Source organism: Falco cherrug, chromosome 6 (genome assembly GCF_023634085.1).
Source record: "Falco cherrug isolate bFalChe1 chromosome 6, bFalChe1.pri, whole genome shotgun sequence".
NCBI classification, from domain to species: Eukaryota; Metazoa; Chordata; class Aves; order Falconiformes; family Falconidae; genus Falco; species Falco cherrug.
In genome coordinates, this window is record NC_073702.1 from 72,412,485 (window position 1) to 72,429,377 (window position 16,893).

General features: G+C 46.8%; 1 protein-coding gene across 2 annotated transcripts in view; it reads left to right on the top strand.

Annotated features, from left to right (window-relative positions):
• Nucleotides 1-2,794: 2,794 nt before the first annotated feature.
• Nucleotides 2,795-16,893, top strand: part of ELP3 (elongator acetyltransferase complex subunit 3) — a 94,173-nt gene continuing 80,074 nt past the window's right edge. For both annotated transcript variants that reach the window (XM_055713516.1, XM_055713517.1), the window contains exons 1-7: nt 2,795-2,917; nt 4,395-4,494; nt 5,388-5,526; nt 6,764-6,834; nt 9,159-9,222; nt 11,087-11,155; nt 13,890-14,044. In XM_055713516.1, the coding sequence (XP_055569491.1) occupies nt 2,899-2,917; nt 4,395-4,494; nt 5,388-5,526; nt 6,764-6,834; nt 9,159-9,222; nt 11,087-11,155; nt 13,890-14,044 (617 nt within the window). In that variant the 5' untranslated portion in view covers nt 2,795-2,898. The remainder of the gene's footprint in view (nt 2,918-4,394; nt 4,495-5,387; nt 5,527-6,763; nt 6,835-9,158; nt 9,223-11,086; nt 11,156-13,889; nt 14,045-16,893) is intronic.

Below are 16,893 nucleotides of genomic sequence, written 5' to 3' on the forward strand. Positions count from 1 at the left end.
GAGAGATGGTCTCCATTGCCGCCTCTGCCCTGGGCTGCTGATCTGCAGAGGCAGATGTTTATTTATCTGCCTTTATAGTGTGCTTCCAGATACGCTGATAAGAAATTGCTAAACAAGTACCGAAGAAGGTTGTTAATGCCTGCACCCTTCCTTGCAGATGTGCATTTCCCTGCACTGCTTGGCATTTCCAGATCCTGCACAACTTTCCTTAGCCACAGCCTTTGATTAAAGAACTGAAAGTACCTTTTAAACCCCAGAGGCAAATGAATCAGCATTGCTGCATCTGAATTCCACTAGTACAAGCAAGATCAGAATGTGAGCCCTAGGCTACAGCCCTGCTCAGATGTGGGGAACAAACCCAAACATGCCAGCCGCCCTCTTACCCAAGCTTTACTATCAGTTTCTGCCCAAAACTCCACCTGCATTTACCTGGTGTTCCTTGCCGGGAGCAACAGCACAGTTTGGTACTGTAGTTCTGCTTTGTAGCCAAAAATAAGTTTTCCTCATTATTGCTTTTCTGAGCTAAAGAAACAGAAACTTGGGGAAAGATACATGTGCAACTGAAGCTGATGGGAGTTGCAGATGGGAGCACAGTTGGATTAAAACAGGATTTTTGGAAACATCCAACTTGTGTGGCAAGATGGAAGATGAGTGAATGTGAGCAGTTGCCGGGGAAGTAAGAGCATTCAGAGAGCGATGTCTCTGCAGCAACACTGGGGTTATAATAGGTTAAAGGATGGTTATGGAAGAGCATGGAGACCTTGCGGCAAAGGGAAAGCAGCTAATGATAGTAGCTAAATGCAAGATAAAAAGTTGCTGTAATAGGTGGATGAAGCTGATAATGCATGGAGAGCAGAGCTCAGCTCACGGAACGAAGGGCTGAGGAGATGAGGAGGCAGTGTAGGGTTGTGGATTAAGCAGAGGGAGGAGGGTATGGGAATCAGTTTGGAATCAATTGCCTTGTCCTTGCTGGCATGCTCTTTGATCACCTTATCGTGCGTGCAGCACAGGCATCCTCCCTGTCCTGTGCTCTGAGACATCCCCAACAACATACGAAGACATCCTCCACACGGATGCTGTGTAGTACGTGTAGCACCAGATAATTCAGGGGAAGGAATCGCTTTCATGCCCCAACCAGCCCAAAGCAGGACGTGCAGTAAAGCCCTGACTGTGTGGCCACATCTGACGTGTCCCTTGCTGCACAGCCGCTGCTGCAATAGGTTTGAGAAAGGTGATGGCGGAAGAGGCATGTCTGGATAGACACTTTGTCCAGCCACTCTCGGCACCATGGATAAATTGTTGGTTGGCACAGGATGCTTGGAAGACCCCTGCGGAGGTAAAATCACAGGTAGAGACAGGTCCAGACATTGCAGTGCACTCCCAGTGCGTCCTGTAGGAAGTAAACCGGTCAGCTCTCCAAAAAGCCTGGAAGGCAGGAGAGAGGCAGCAATGGGAGCAGATGGTATAAACTGTATTTTCAACCTGCACCATCCTGGGATCTTGCTTTGCATAGGCGGGATGCTGCCAAACCCATCCGGCAAGGTGGGGAGGGTGGGATGGTCTCACCACACATGCACACGGACAGAACCTCGGACAAGCTGCCTGCCAGGCTGTGGGGGCTGACCTCAGGCACCATAGCAGGCTCCAGCGGCTTTACAAACCCTGCAGCAACCTCCGGGTGCCCCCTCCCCTCCCTGCAAACCCTGCTGACCCTTCGGTCCCCAAGCGCGCATCAGTTGGGAGTGTGATGCCCAAAGCCTGGTCAGCCCCCAGAGCAGCTTGTTTTCAAGGAAAGGTTTTTACCAGCCCACAAATCACAAGAGCGGGTTGCCTGATGATTGCTGGCGTCTCTCCTCATTTTTTTCCATCATATTTTTTTTCTTTTTGGTGGCCCGTTTTTCCTTGCTGCCCATTCTCTCCGCCTCTGCAGCCAGGCGGCCTCTCCCCTCTGCTCGGTGGCAGGTTGGTGGGACCCCAGGTGCCCACCCAGCTGCTCAGGGAGAGAGAACAGAATTACAAGCTGGTGGGTTGGGATCAGGGCCGGGAAAGACCGCCTGGACACCGCCAACACAGACTCCACTGGGGGAAATGAACTTCATGTATTACCATCAAATCAGAGTGGGATAATGAGAAATAAAACCAAATCTTAAAAAATACCCAAGCCCCCTCCTCTCCAGGCTGACCCCCCAGCCCCCCCATCAGACTGGTGCCCCAGCCCCTGCCCCAGCCCCCTGCCCGGCTCTGGACACGCTCCGGCCCCCCAAGCTCTGTCTGGGAGTGAGGGGCCAGAACGGACCCCACGGCTCGAGGGGCGGCCGCACCGGTGCCCAGCGCAGGGGGACGGTCCCTGCCCCGGCCCTGCTGGCCACGCCATCGCTGACACCAGCCAGGGTGCCGCTGGCCTCGGCCACCTGGGCTCGCTGCCGGCTCATGCCCAGCCGCTGCCGCCCAGCCCCCCCGGCCCTTTCCCGCCGGGCAGTTCCCAGCCCCCGGCCCCGGCCCGCAGCTGCCTGGGGCTGGTGTGACCCCAGCGCGGGGCCGGCACCGCCCGGGGTGACCCTCGCTGAACCCGTGGCAGCCCCCGCCCTGCGCCCCCCGGCAGCGCCCCGCGCCCCCCGGCAGGGCAGCGCAGCCCGGCCCCCGCCGGCGGTGCTCTGCTGCCACCCAGCGCTGGAGGGGCGCGGGGCACAATGGCGCTCCCCGGGCGGCGCCACTGCCCCGCCTCGGCCGCCGTGTGCGCATGAGTGGTGCGCCGCCGCGCCTCTACCCCCCCCTCCCCTCGCTTTCCGGCAGCGCGGCTGGAGGTGCGACTTTTTACGACGGTGCGGGGTGGTAGCGTTTCGCGGCAGGAGTCTCTGGTGTGGCCCGTGAGGGGAGCGGCGGAGCCGTGCCGCCAGCATGAAGCAGAAGAGGAAAGGTAGTGGAGCCTGAGGGGGTCGCGGTGCCCAGGGGCTGGCGGCAGGCTGGCCCCTGCCTCTCTCCCGGAGCTGAGGGCGGCGGGGCAGGGGTTTGTCTGCCTCCCTCGGCCCCGGGAGTGAGGGGGAGGGGCTGCGGAGCAGGGCTTTGCCCCCGGTGTGTGTGAGGGCGGGCAGAGGCGCAGCCCTTTACCGTGGTTTGGGCGCGGCGGCGGGCCCGTGGGACAGGCCTTCTCCTCACACTTTCCCCTGGCCCGCGGGTGGGAGCTGGGAGGCGGCAGGGCTGTGCCGCCCCCCCTGCGCTGGGCCTGTGAGGGGAGGGGGCAGACGAGGCTCGGCTCGGCTCTGCCGCCTCCGTGTGCTGTCGGAGGCGGGTGAAGGGCCAGCCCCGGCCTTGCCTGAGGGCTGGAGGGACTGGGCACCCCTTCCGTGAGCTACCCGTTCTGTTTCCCCGCTGCTGAAGCGGTTGCTGGCGCTGCGAGGCGGAGCCCGTTGCACCCCTGTGGGCGTTCGGAGGGTTGTTTGCTCCAGACCGGTGCCCTGGCTGCCAGGTGCAGAATGGGGCCGGGGCAGTCCGGGTATTGCTGGGCTTTTCCCTCGTGGCGGGGCGGGGGGAAAAGCTGGGGGGCGAATATGGGGCAGCAAAGGTGATGCAGGGCAGTACAGGGTAGGGACCAGATGGGACTGTCGTGCTCCTTCCGGGTGGGTGTAAACGCTGCCGGATTTCAGCACAGCTGGCATGAACAAAAGCTTGTCTGAGTGGTTTTGCACCCAGCTATGTCCCTGCTCGTGGCTTTTCTCACAAGTTTGATATGCATGTTTTAGTTTTCCAAGATTTCCTGGTGTAGACAGAGCTGCATGAGGTGAAATAAATGTATGGTGTTGGCAGGAAGTGTGGATGGATCTCTTAATAGCAATGCCCTTCTTCTCCTGAAGCTGGTAATGAAGAAACACAAGCAATGTATGCAGTCTATACAGTCTATACTCCCTTGCTGCAGCAGGGAGTGGGTCTGTGAGGTGCAGTGAGGAAGCTTTAAGGCACTGGTTGCACCGCCTGATACACCATACCTTCTCTGTGGTGGCGGGGAGCTCACAGAGCTGGCATCTTCATTTGGTTTGCCGCAGTATCCTTCCCAGAACGTTTTCTGTTCTTTGCCGCCTGTACTGGTAGCATCAGACTATTCTACTAACCATCTTTAACTTCCAATGGCTTTTTATTTCTAGCTGTTGTGCAGGTTGCTCTGATGAGAGGAGGTGGAGTTTGTCCTAGAAGTAAAAGAAAGTCAGTGATAAAAGGTGTTGACTGTTACTTGTTCGGGGAGTGCTGCAAGTCAAGAGTGATATGCAGGGGCAAAATTCCCTCTAGGCAACAATTGTGGGAAATATTAAAAAAGAATTGCAGAGCAGGTATGCCTCTGGTTACAAGCAGTTAGAAAGCACTGGCTATACACATGGTTTGTTGTTTTGTTCCCGTTTCAGGAGACCTCAGCCATGCTGAGCTGATGATGATGACGATAGCTGACATCATAAAGCAGTTAATTGAGGCTCACGAGCAGGGAAAAGATGTGAACTTGAACAAGTAAGTCACTCTGGGGTGACACTGAAGAGCTGGTTCATCAGTAATGAACGCGTCCTGTACAGTCTATTACATTCAGGCTTTATTTTAACGTGTTTTATTTTTACAGGGTACTGTCATTTCTCTTTTACCGTTACCTGATAATAAAGACACCAAGATCTGTAAATTCTGTGGTGATTTGCTACTTCATAGGCAATGCTTGGAGTACAAAAGGGTTGTACTGGGGAAAAACTCTTTAAGAAATTTGTCGCTGCCCTTTTATGTTTCCACCTGTGTTCATCCTTCAGTACTCTGTTCCATCAGGGGAAGGAGAGATGAACATAGGGTTAAAGTTTAAATCTGATTTTCTTAGCAATGCGTTATAAATGAAGTTGTTTACAGAAAGTTCTTCCTTCCTTACATATGCAGAATAATAAAACCTGAATTTGTCCCACTGTTTCCATTGCATTTACATGATGCAATTGCAAACTTTTGGCTGATGCTGGAAATAACTGACATGAATGTCTTAGAAATGAACTCAGTTAGAGGCTACGTGTGTAGGGGCTGATCACATGGAAGACATGAAAAGAATTAAATCACTGAAAATGGGTAAGCCAGAGTCTATTGGTAGCTTTGACAATGTTTTGATAAAATCATGTTTAGGAGTAAAATATACAGAAACTAAAAACATTGGCAGTTGTTGCCTATCAACTTTATTTGGAATTTATTTTTTGGTATCTTAATGCAGGCGTTGCAAGGAATTACTGTATGCTTTTTAAATAAGTTGCCTGGAAAGGCAGATTGGGAGAACCTACCTAGATGTCCCTGTAACTGAACAGCAGTACAGTAGGACTGCTGTGGGTTATGGGTATGCAGGTCAGAATGGAGTTGTTAATTTGAGGTATTTCTGCTTTCAGGCTGAAAACCAAGACGTCGGCGAAGTACGGACTTTCGGCACAGCCACGTTTGGTTGACATCATCGCTGCTGTTCCACCGCAGTACCGCAAGGTGCTGGTACCAAAGCTGAAGGCCAAGCCTATAAGGACTGCTAGCGGGGTAAGCACGTGCATCCGTCACCATTCTCTTCTGCTCTCATCAATAAGTTGTATTTAATAGTTTTCAAAGAGCAGGATATTGAATGTCCAGAGGTTTAATATAGGTGCCCTGGTTGCATTGCCACCTTCCAGGTTGTCTTTTCCGTGGTGATGTGCCCACAGGGCTATTGCTTTCAAAACGTGGGAGAAGAGAAAGAGGAGGTGTGGAGATTTTGTTTGTGAGCAGCATGTCTTGCTTTTTAGTTGCTGTAGAAACAGTACAGCTTAATCTGCAGGTCCTCTTAGTGAACAAAGGTAAAATGTTAGTATTTAACTTGTTCTTTTGAAAGGTAGTTCAGGCTGAAAGGGGTAATAGAGGTACAGCTGACATTCAGTTGTGTGGTTTTAAGCTTCCCTACTCTATGTATAGCATGCCTAAAGCCAGGTTAACAAAAACACCGAAAAACAAATGAACACAAAAAAAACAGAAACAAAAATCTAGGAAGTTATTCTTATAACTTAAAAAATGAAACAAAACACCCAAAACCTGTGGCAAAACCCCCCCAAACAAAAGCACAAACATCCACCCACACCACCCAAAACCAAAAAAAAAAGCTTAGTTTCTTTAATTTCTTCGTTCTGGCTATAGAATAGTTCATTAAACTCTTACTCCAACCAGGATTACTGAAAACTGGAAATTAGGTGTTCTGAGTTGGGTGCCCCAAATTAGAATTATAGAATCATTTAGGTTGGCAAAGACCTCTGAGCCTGTAAAGTCCAACTGTTAGTGGACACTAGAAAATCTTAATGTGTCTGTCTCTTCTTCCCACTGGGCCCTTCCACAAAGGAGGAGAGCATCTTGTGTTACACTTGCATTAAGTGTATGGGAAGCAGTTGTGAGGTCAGCTGAGTAAAAAACTCTTGGCTTAGGTGGAGGGAGGAAGCTATTTTTATTATCTTTGGTTTATATTTCTTTGTTTCTCTTCATCTCTCCCCTGTTTCATCTTCCAGTTCTTTGTAACAGACTGCCAGTTTATTCTGAATTGTGAAAATATTAAATAATGGGATTCCTATTTCTTGATATATTTATCTTCTTCAAGAGCTAATGCACAGATATTCTAGGTGAAAGACTGAGCAGAAAACATCTTTAAATAGAATCTCACATGTATGTGTATATAGCCTTTCAGGATGCGCTTTGTTTTAGTAACTTCAGAAGCAATTACAATAACTTCTCTCTTCTGTAACTTTACTTCTTGCAGATCGCTGTTGTGGCTGTGATGTGCAAACCACACAGGTGCCCACACATTAACTTTACAGGCAACATATGTGTGTAAGTACGACAGCTTAGCTGACCTCGTGTATTTCTGTATAAATCTAGTATTGCAGTAGTATTGTATTGGGGACAGGCTTCCTTTCCACGCAAGCGCAGTCACAGATTGCTGATACCTGCACGTTACAGTAAAAAGTCTGTTTTCAGTTTTTCGTCAAGGAGGGAACCTTTTTCTTTCATGGGCCAAACCCTGCTTACCTGAGTAGATAATTTTGTGAATATAGTAACTGGGAGACTATATTAATGATCAAATGTAAGGTGCATTACTGTGTTAGGGTGCCTAGGTGTGTCATGCGCAAGGCTGGGTACATGAGCAGATTGGAGACAACTGTTACAGTGAAGAAACAAGGCTCACTCGGTCTGAAAAGTTTGCAGACTGCTGAACTGAGACCTACCTGAGGAGATGCAGGTGTTGTCTGCCAAAACTTGCTTGGTGTGACAGTGTGACTCTGGAATGAAATGAAAGCCAGATGGAAGGAAAGGCCTCCAGCTGCCAAGAGCTTGTGGTGATAAGGGAATAGTTTCTGAGTTTTATTTGAATTGAGATACCCAAGCTGGGTTTACCTTGAGGTACGTTACCTCTGTTTGACTTAGGAGTGTGTGCACCTGAAATCTCATCTGTTTGGGTTTTTTCCTAACCGTATCTGTTCATCTATTTCAATGTTCTTCTTTCCCGCTTTGTCACTCCCAAAACATCAGTGTTTTTCACTACCAGCTGCCTAACACAGAGTGAACTGGCTCTGTTCTTGTTTTTGCATGAGCAGCTATTCTGTTTGAGATGTTCCAGGTAATTACATATATGAATTGTCTTCAATTGGATTGCACAACTTTTGCTAGCAAATTAATTTGGCCATGGTAATTTGGTAATTAATTTTATAATCGTGACAGATGACTTGGGTTGAGTTTGCAGGGCGGACAGTGAGGAAACCAATCAATTATACTGTGAACCGCATGTGTCTGGTTTGATAGAGATGGCAGTATCTTGGTGCCTGTGCGTTTGAGGTCTGCACCATAAGTAAAATGTGCTGACTGCTCTATTACCTTTTCCGTTGGAGGTGCTCAGTGCCTGCAGCTAAACTAGAAGGGGTTGTCAACCCGCCTGTCTCACGTCATCTTTGAGCACAGAATGGATGTAGAATGGTTGTTAATCCTACAGCCCTCAAAAGAAAGCTAAGGACCCTTAAAAAAATACATTTATATACCTTTTAATTACTGTCGGCCACGTATCGTTCCTCTCTTGGCTCACAGTCATGCTGTGGTAGCCACAAGTCTGTCTTGCTGCATCAAAGAATAAGTGTTTCAAACAAGCCTCTAGGTGTAGAAACTGTAGTTTAACACCAAACTGCTGTACAGGTATCAAGGGTAGACGGGCTGTATTCTTTTGAAGTAGTCTTAGAATGCTGTATTCATTAAATAGCGTTTCTAAGTTCAGAAAACAAATGTAAATGAGCTTTCTCACCATAAAGATATTTAAATTCTTTGAATTTCTGGGAAAGAAATGTAGACTGTGTAACCGGAGGATATTTCTATTTTATGTCTTTCCATGCCAAACAAAATCATATTTTACATTAAATGAGACTATGTTCTTGATAGAATAGTGGAAAATATTTGAGTTGTTTATGACTGTAAAATTACTTTTTAAAACCTAATAATCTGTGGGTAACTATTACTCCAGAACTGTATGGCAGCTCCCTGAAATAATGGCACATTCCAGAAATACCTTCACAGTATGTTTTACAACTAGGAGGCCTTACCAGGTTGTTTCATGTGGATGTAGTCATTTGGCAGGTCTGAACTGGGTTTTTGACATCTCAGTCTCATTAAAATTAAATGAAACGACTGTTTTGCACTGTATATTTAGCATTTGTAAACGTGCATAGGCTAAGTACCTGTCAATGTTACTGCCTATCACAGTATCACTCTCTCCAGCCTGTGTGTTTGGGGCTGTACCTATATTTACATCCGGTGATGCAGAAACACAGGAATTCATCCATCCATCCCGTGCTCTGTCCTGAGTAGTGAGCTAGCTTTACTCTAGAGGCTGTATTGCAGCGTTAAGGTACCATAGCGCTTGAGCTAATGAGGCCTTCCTCAGGTAGATTTGGTTTTACCTGTGTGAGAACTCACAAATGCCAGGAGAGCAGCTGGCACGTTGCTGCGGTCAGACTGTCATGGATTTTTATTCCCCCGTGTTTCTGATGAGTAGTGGGGGTAGTTAGAGTAGTGTCTGCTCAGCCTGCACCCTCCTGTGTACTTGTGCCTCAGGCAAATTAAGCTGTTGCAATTGTATGAGTTTGCTGTCTTCTGTCTTTTTATATTTGCAGATACTGCCCAGGTGGACCTGATTCTGATTTTGAATATTCAACACAGTCTTACACTGGATATGAGGTATTACTTTGGTTTGCCATAATGCATTGCTTACGTTCTCTATAAACTTGGGTTAGGCTGCTCTTTATTTCTACAAATTCACTCACATTGCGAGAATAAAGAGCAAAAGCAGACTTCATAAACTTCGAGATCTAAAGCAGCTCGATTATATCACTGGAAATTCTTCTCAGTTGTCACAGCAGTTTCTTTCTCTTCACCTTGCTGCTGTTGATACTGTTACGCATGTGATACACTGTAGAGCAGGAGTGAGCAGCCTGTGATGCTGAGCAGGGCAAGTGCAGCGTCATGGCTGTACTCCATGACCTGCTGGTGTGGGAGCAGCTGTTAATCTGAATGTCCAGCTGTGGAAACCAGTGAGGGAGTAAGAGCAGTTGAAGGTGATACTGCTGTCTCCCATGGGACGCTGCTGCCTGCAGTTTCTTGAAATGAATGCTAGCTGTGATTCCTACAGGAGTTACCAATCTGTGTCAAAATTTCCCTAACTAAAGAGTCCAGCAGAAACATAGTTTTACTGGTGGCTCAACGTGGGTTTAAGGGAAAGGTACGGAGAAGGCAGAGCCTCGCTCCTTCTCAGAACTTCCCAGTGAAAAGATGAAAGGCAACAAACGTGAGTTAGAATGTGGAAAACTGTGTTGTAATAAAAGGAAAAGAACGTTTGAGCATGAAAGTTGTCAAGCACTTCAGTAGGTATCTAGAGAGGTTTTTCAGATCTCTAATGATAGTCAAACACTGACTGGACACAGCCCTAAGCATCCTGTCCTAACTGGACCTGCTTTCAGTCCTCTCCAACCTACAGGACCCTGCGGATTAACACAGGTCAGGCTCTGGAAGAAAGCCCATTATTTAGCTGTTAGTGGCTCTGAAATTATCTTCATGCCTTTTTATGTCTCTGTCTGCAGTGATACCTCACTGAATGTATCTATTTCCAAAATAGTGCTCTCCTATTGTCTGGAGAAAGCTTAACAGCATGTGACTAAATTATTGTGACTGGCTTTAAGAAAACAACTCATAGCTGTAGTACCCATATAAAGTCACAAAATGAGGTAAAATACAAACTGGATTAAGTTGCTAACCAGTGATGCAGCATCCTTTTACAATGGATTTTGTCTGTTGTTACCTACTTCTCAATGACTTGGAGCTTATCCTGTTAGTGCAAAGTAGGAAAATCCTGTGTATATGTAACTGCTTTGTAATTCATGTTGGTTTGGATAGGATGGATTCACTTGTGTAGTACTAACGGCATGTGGGAGTTCTGCATGATTAAGAGTCCTCATCCTTTAGAGCTTTTAATATAATAGATATGAAATACCAAACGAATCCAGGATACACAAAATACTTGAAAACCTCATTGTAGAGTGTTATTAATAGGCTTACATAAGCTAGTAACATAAAGACTTGTTAGGGATTTCAATTGACAGAATATGTTTAGCTTAAAGAATCATTGAAGTTTAGACTGAGCTCTAGAGTACACTGGTTGGATAACAGTGAAGAGAAACTAAAATGCATGGGACAGAAAAAGTATTTTGAAAAACATTGTGATTTTTGCAATATTTTTTGTGACTCGCTATAAAGATTCTTTATCTATCCTCTTGCACTGCACTGAAAATTCGGAAAATTCTCATTCTTTTTATGTCATGTTACCATCTCTGGCAAAAATGGGGGTTTGTTATAATTTTTAAAAATGTAAGGAGCCAAATTCATATTTACAGATGGATGGACTTTTTGCTTGTGAGTTTGAAGACTTTAGGGTCACTTAGGATTTGAAGACTTCAGAACATGTTTCAGTGCTGAAAGTTGTCTTTTGTTCTTTTTCACTGTGCTTTTTAAAAAGAGTTTACAAAATTAATCTCCTTGTGCTTTTTAGCCAACATCTATGAGGGCTATTCGGGCTAGATATGACCCCTATCTCCAGACAAGACACAGAGTGGAACAGGTAAATTTTTACAGTAAAAGGGGAATGCATTGTGATTGTGATGAAAATAATGAGATGATGATGATGATGATACAAAGCTAGGGGGAGTGGCTGGTACCCCAGAAGGCTGTGCTGCCGTGCAGCGAGACCTGGGCAGGGTCGGGAGCTGGGCCGAAGAACCTAATGCAGTCCAGCCAAGGCAAGTGCAGGGTCCTGCACCAAGGGAGGAACAGCCCCCGCACCAGCACAGGCTGGGGCTGAGCTGCTGGGGGGCAGCTCTGCGGGGAAGGGCCTGGCAGTGCTGGGGGGCAGCAGGCTGCCCATGTGCCGGCAGCGTGTGCCCTCGTGGCCAAGGGGCCGGTGGGATCCTGGGGTGCATGAGGAGGAGCGTGGCCAGCAGGTCGAGGGAGGATGTCCTCCCCCTCTGCTCTGCCCTGGTGGGGCCGCATTTGCAGTGCTGTGCCCAGTGCTGGGCTCTCCAGTTCCAGAGAGACTGGGAGCTGCTGGGGAGGGGCCAGCGGAGGTGACCAAGCTGATGAGGGGCTGGAGCATCTTCCTGGTGAGGAAAGGCTGCGGGAGCTGGGGCTGTTCAGCCTGGGCAGGAGAAGGCTGAGAGGGGACCTGAGCGATGCACACAGGTACCTTAAGGGCCAGTGTCAGGGGGCCGGGGCCGGGCTCTTGTCAGCGGTGCCCAGCGACAGGACAAGGGGCAACGGGCACAAACTGCAGCACAGGGAGCTCCGTGGGGAGAGCAGGAAAAACTTCTTTCCCTTGAGGGTGCCGGAGCACGGGGACAGGCTGCCCAGAGAGGCTGTGCAGTCTCCTCTGGGGACGTCCAGAGCCTGCCTGGATGTGATCCTGTGCAGCTGCTGTAGGAGAGCCTGCTTGAGCAGGGTGGGCTCCAGGGGTCCCTTCCAACCCTAACTATTCTGTGATGCTAGAATTGCCTCTTGGTTGCCTGAACTGGTGGGCTGAAAGGGTTGTGGTCAGCAGCACTAAGTCCAGCTGGAGGCCAGTCTCTAGTACCCAGTGTCAATATTGGGGCCAATAGTGTTTAACCTCTGTGTTAATGACCTGAACGTTGGGACAGAGCACACCGTCAGCAAGTTTGTAGATGAGACAGAATTGGGAGGAGTGGATGATAGACCAGAGGATGCTGCTGCCATTCAGAGACACCTGGACAGGCTGGAGAAATGAGCTGGCAGGAATGTCTTGGAAGTTGAACAAAGGGAAATGCCAAGTCCTGCCTCTGGGGGGGAATAACCCCAGGCACCAGTACGTGCTGGGGGCCAACCAGCTGGAAAGCAGCTTGACAGAAAAGGACCTGGGGGTACTGGTGGACCCCAGGCTGACTATGAGCAGCATTGTGCCCTTGAGACAAAGACCAGCAGCCTCCTGTGCTGCATTAGGAGTGTTGCCAACACATCAAGGTATGCGATTCTTCCTCTGGCCTCAGCACTGCTGGGACTCCACCTGGGGAGCTGTGTCAAGTTCTGGGCTCCACAGAAGACAGACAGACAGACATGTGCGTACTGGAGCAAGTCTAGTAAAAGGCCACTAAGATGATGAAGGGACTAGAGTGTCTGAAGAGGCGCTGAGAGAGGTGAGGCTGTCAAGGCTGGGGATGAGAAGGCTCGGCGGAGTGTTGCAGCCTACCACCAGGTGTTCGTACACGTTGGTAAAGAAGGTGGAGACAACCTTCTTCTGAGTGGTGCCCAGTGACTGGACAGGGCATGATGCAATGTGCACGAATTGGAACAGGAGAAATTCCATCTGAACATCAGGAAATAAGTTTTTAACTGCGAGGGTGACAGAGCACTAGACCGGGCTGCCCGGACAGGTTGTGCAGTCTCCATCTTTTGAGACACTCAAAGCCTGTTCAGACACAGCACTGACCAAGCTGCTGTAGCTGATGCTGTGTTGAGAAGAGAGATCAGATTAGGTGATCTCCAGAGGTCCCTTCCAACTTCAGCTTTTTTGTGATTCTATAATTCTACATTAAACTGACTTGATCCCCGTAGAAAGATAATATTTTTAGACTCTTTTAATCGTCTGCCATTTCTATTTGGTAAATGATGAGTTTTGAACCTCTTATCTGTTCTGAAGAATACCTGGTTACTAATAGGAGATCCTATTACAACAAAATTTTAGTGAACTTCGGTGGCAGTTGCTAGTTCTTGATAATTACTTTCATGGAGGATGTAGTACTCTAATAGTGGCTTTCCTACCAAAATGATTTTTTGGGAGTCTTTGCTGGAGAGTTAGAAGAGCTGGAGGGTTTCTCAGTCGTGTTCTCCTTCAACTGGTTTCCTCTTTATTTCCAAATCCATTGGAAAATGCTGCATGGATTCAGTGTAGTGCTTTTCTCCTGCAGATTTGTAAGGAAAATTAGTTCCACATGGATTGAAGTGGATGTGAGGAAACTTTTCCTACTGGCCGTATCTAAGCCTAAGCTAGCTTCAAACTGGAACCAGTGCAACCCCATCAGCACAATGCTAGGCTAAATAATTTTGTTTTGTCAAGAAAACCTGTTACATTGGACTCAATATCAGTCCTGGATTCTTGCTGTAGAAAAATAACTTTTGAGGGTTTTTGGAGGTGAGGTTATAAGAAATCTGTACAAAAGTATTAACGATTTGACATTAAGATATGACAACTACAGAAGGAAATGCAGTATAAGAATCGGGGTTTTCAGAGAAGTCTTTTAAGTAAGTCCCTGTCTGGTAATTTTTTCCTGGTACTTTTAATTTTACAGCTGAAACAGCTAGGCCACAGCGTGGATAAAGTAGAATTTATTGTGATGGGCGGAACGTTCATGGCCCTGCCCGAAGACTACAGAGATTACTTCATCAGAAACCTTCACGATGCTTTATCAGGTCACACTTCCAATAATGTAGCAGAGGCTGTCAGGTAAGCATCTTGGTTTTCCTTGATATAATTGTTTAAAAGTGTTCTTTAACTGGCGTAACAACAGAAAATACTGAAGACAAAACCTTTTTCTTTTTGAAAGGCACTGTTTATCCCAATATTTATTTAGGCATGGAATATTTATAGCTCTGCTTGCAGCATTGCTCTGTGTACTGCGTAGCACCAGCAGATCAGGCCGTGGTTTATCTATTTTTCTCATTTAGGAAATGCTAAGCTTCTTCTAATTTCTTGGCATTCCATCTGGACTTCTACCTTTCATGCCTCATCACCTTGATTTGGAGTTGTGACAAATTGCATTGCCATGGGATTTATTTCCTTCAGCTGGGAAGGGGAACTGATCCTGCCTTCAAGGGAGGCCAGACGTCAGCTCCCATAAGGGATGACTCACCCCCAAGAGCGTCAGTGCTCTGGAGCTCCAAGCCCCTTGCCGTCTCAAATGCAGTTACCCTTGCAGTATTTCAGTGTGACAGGGAGATGCTCTTCTCCTTTTACAATTGATGAACTGAAAATCTGTGGTTTATTTATTTACGTCTGCTTCGGGTCATTAAAACGTAACTTTTCCGTGCATTCTGTGGTATAAAACTAAGAAGAAAAAGGAGGGATTTGATGTTTTGGGGCTGTTAAAACTAGGTGAGCATCTGTACTGACAGTTGTAGTTTGCTGCCTTGTCATCATTGAGTGCAGCGGATTTTCCTTGATGCCATTAGCTACTAAAGAGTGGTTTTAAAACTGATTAGGACTAATCCTTGCCTAGCTTCATGTCTACCTTCGTATTTTAAAGCTGTCGTTTCATTTAGGTTTCCTCTGGAGGGCAGCAAACACTTCTGCTGGTTTTCTTTGGGTTTTTAATTTTTTTTTCTTGTCGTTCAAAGCCACACAAAAAGTGCTATGCTGCTCTTCTCAAGTGGATTTTATCAGGATAAAATAATGAAGAAGCTGAGAAAAGAATTGCTTTTCTTTTGCTCTAGTGCCCTGATTGTGAGCACTGAAGGACACAGCCTGCAAACCTTTCTTCCATAACGAGCTATCTATTCAAATTAGTGCTGTGCTTATAACATACATCAGGTGGTTCGGGATGTGGTTTTTCCTTATTTTTTTCTGCTGCAGTGTCTAGCTAATTTTATTGGACCTAAAATTGTTTTTTGAGTAGCCTGTCCTTTGCTCTGCAGATGAGGAAACTATTTATGACACAGGCCGTGTGACCAAGTAATTTGAAGTGCGTGCAAAACCAAAGTGACTCTGAAGTCAGTGTACTGCCTTGCAAGCATGCAGATCAAGCAATGTGAGAAAACCTGCGCTAACAGTGTGGTGGGGTTTTTTCCCAGCAGATAAATAAAGGTTTATATTTTTAACATAAATTTCATGTTAAATGCTTAGTAAATGGAGGTATGTGGGAGTTACTTAAGTTGCACTTCCTAAATATTCTAGAGGTGAGAAAATTTGGTTCAAGATGAATCAGACCTTTTACTTTTTTTGCGTCTTGCGTTTAGCTGTTGTACTGTGTCACTGCAGTACTGTTTTGAGATGGGCAATGACACTTGAAATCAACATTCAAGGTTGAATGTATTTATCTTTGTACATGAGAATTCAGCCCTTCTCCCTCACTACTTCCATCAACAAGAGGCCACGCTACATGGGGAATACTAACTGTATTTTACTTGTTTTATATTGTGGACACAGCATGCAGCAGTAACCTGGGATTTGGTCTCTCTCACCCTTACTTTGAATGGTATTATGGTAGCACTGAAATTTTTCTTCTTTGTGCACATCATTACTTAACTTTGGATTTTGTACAGTGAATTCCCTAACAGGGAAAAAGACCTTCAGCCAGCATGCTTTTTTAAAAGGCCTTCTGAGCATGACCTTTGTTTAAGCCAGTGGAGCATCTATCTGTAGAGGCTACAGTCCACCTAACTACGAACACGGTTTTTTTCCCCCTTTGTCCAGTCATTTCTTTACTTCATCCTAAACTTGAGCTGGGCTTCTATGGCCAGTGCTGCCTTTCCAGTGATAGCGACGCGCTGACCTATATGGTCTGAAATGTGCAACACTGCAGCGTCATCAGTCTGACATCCTCCTCTTGATGTAATTTTGAATTTCCTTCATATAAGACTTTGTCTTGATCAGCGTGCTGCAACTGCTGGTCCTATTTAACCTGATAAAAAGGAAGTGAGTGAGCCATTTCAACCAGTACGGTACAACCGGAGCCTGCCGTGGAGTTCTCTACTGTTCCTCACCAGCAACCGGCACTGCAAGGCTGACTAAAGGAGTAAGTCCTCAAACTGTGCTGGCCCATGGACTCCATCTGATATTCTGAGTTAGCTTCTGGCTTTCTGGGAGATAAAGTTTTATGGTAAATCCAGCCTCATGGTAAATCACGAAGTTGCAAACCCAGCAGTGCCTCTAAGAGGGCAATGATGTGGGACTGGGAGTGATCTGTCTTGCAGAAGTGGGGCACTGCTCTAGCCAGCCACTTCAAATAAATCGGTCTGAAACTGGCTTTATAGTCAGTGGAAGGAGTAGGATCTTCATGGGATGGCTCAGAGCATCTAAGCTAGGCTGCTGCTTTAAACTTTTTCTGGATAAACAGGACAGCCAGCTTGGGGGATTTGAAGAACTCAATTTATAGAGCAGACGTTCTTTTTGCATGAGTGGACCTGAAGCAAGTTAAGATTTTGGTTTTTACAAAATGCCTGAATGGGACGTGCTTATGGAAGTGAATGTGTTTACCTGTGTCAACTCACCAACCAAGAGTGTGATTTTTTTTTTTTTATTTTTTTTTCCCAAAAGATAAACAGAGAAACTGCTAGGGTTTCATAGTGACTCTGTTG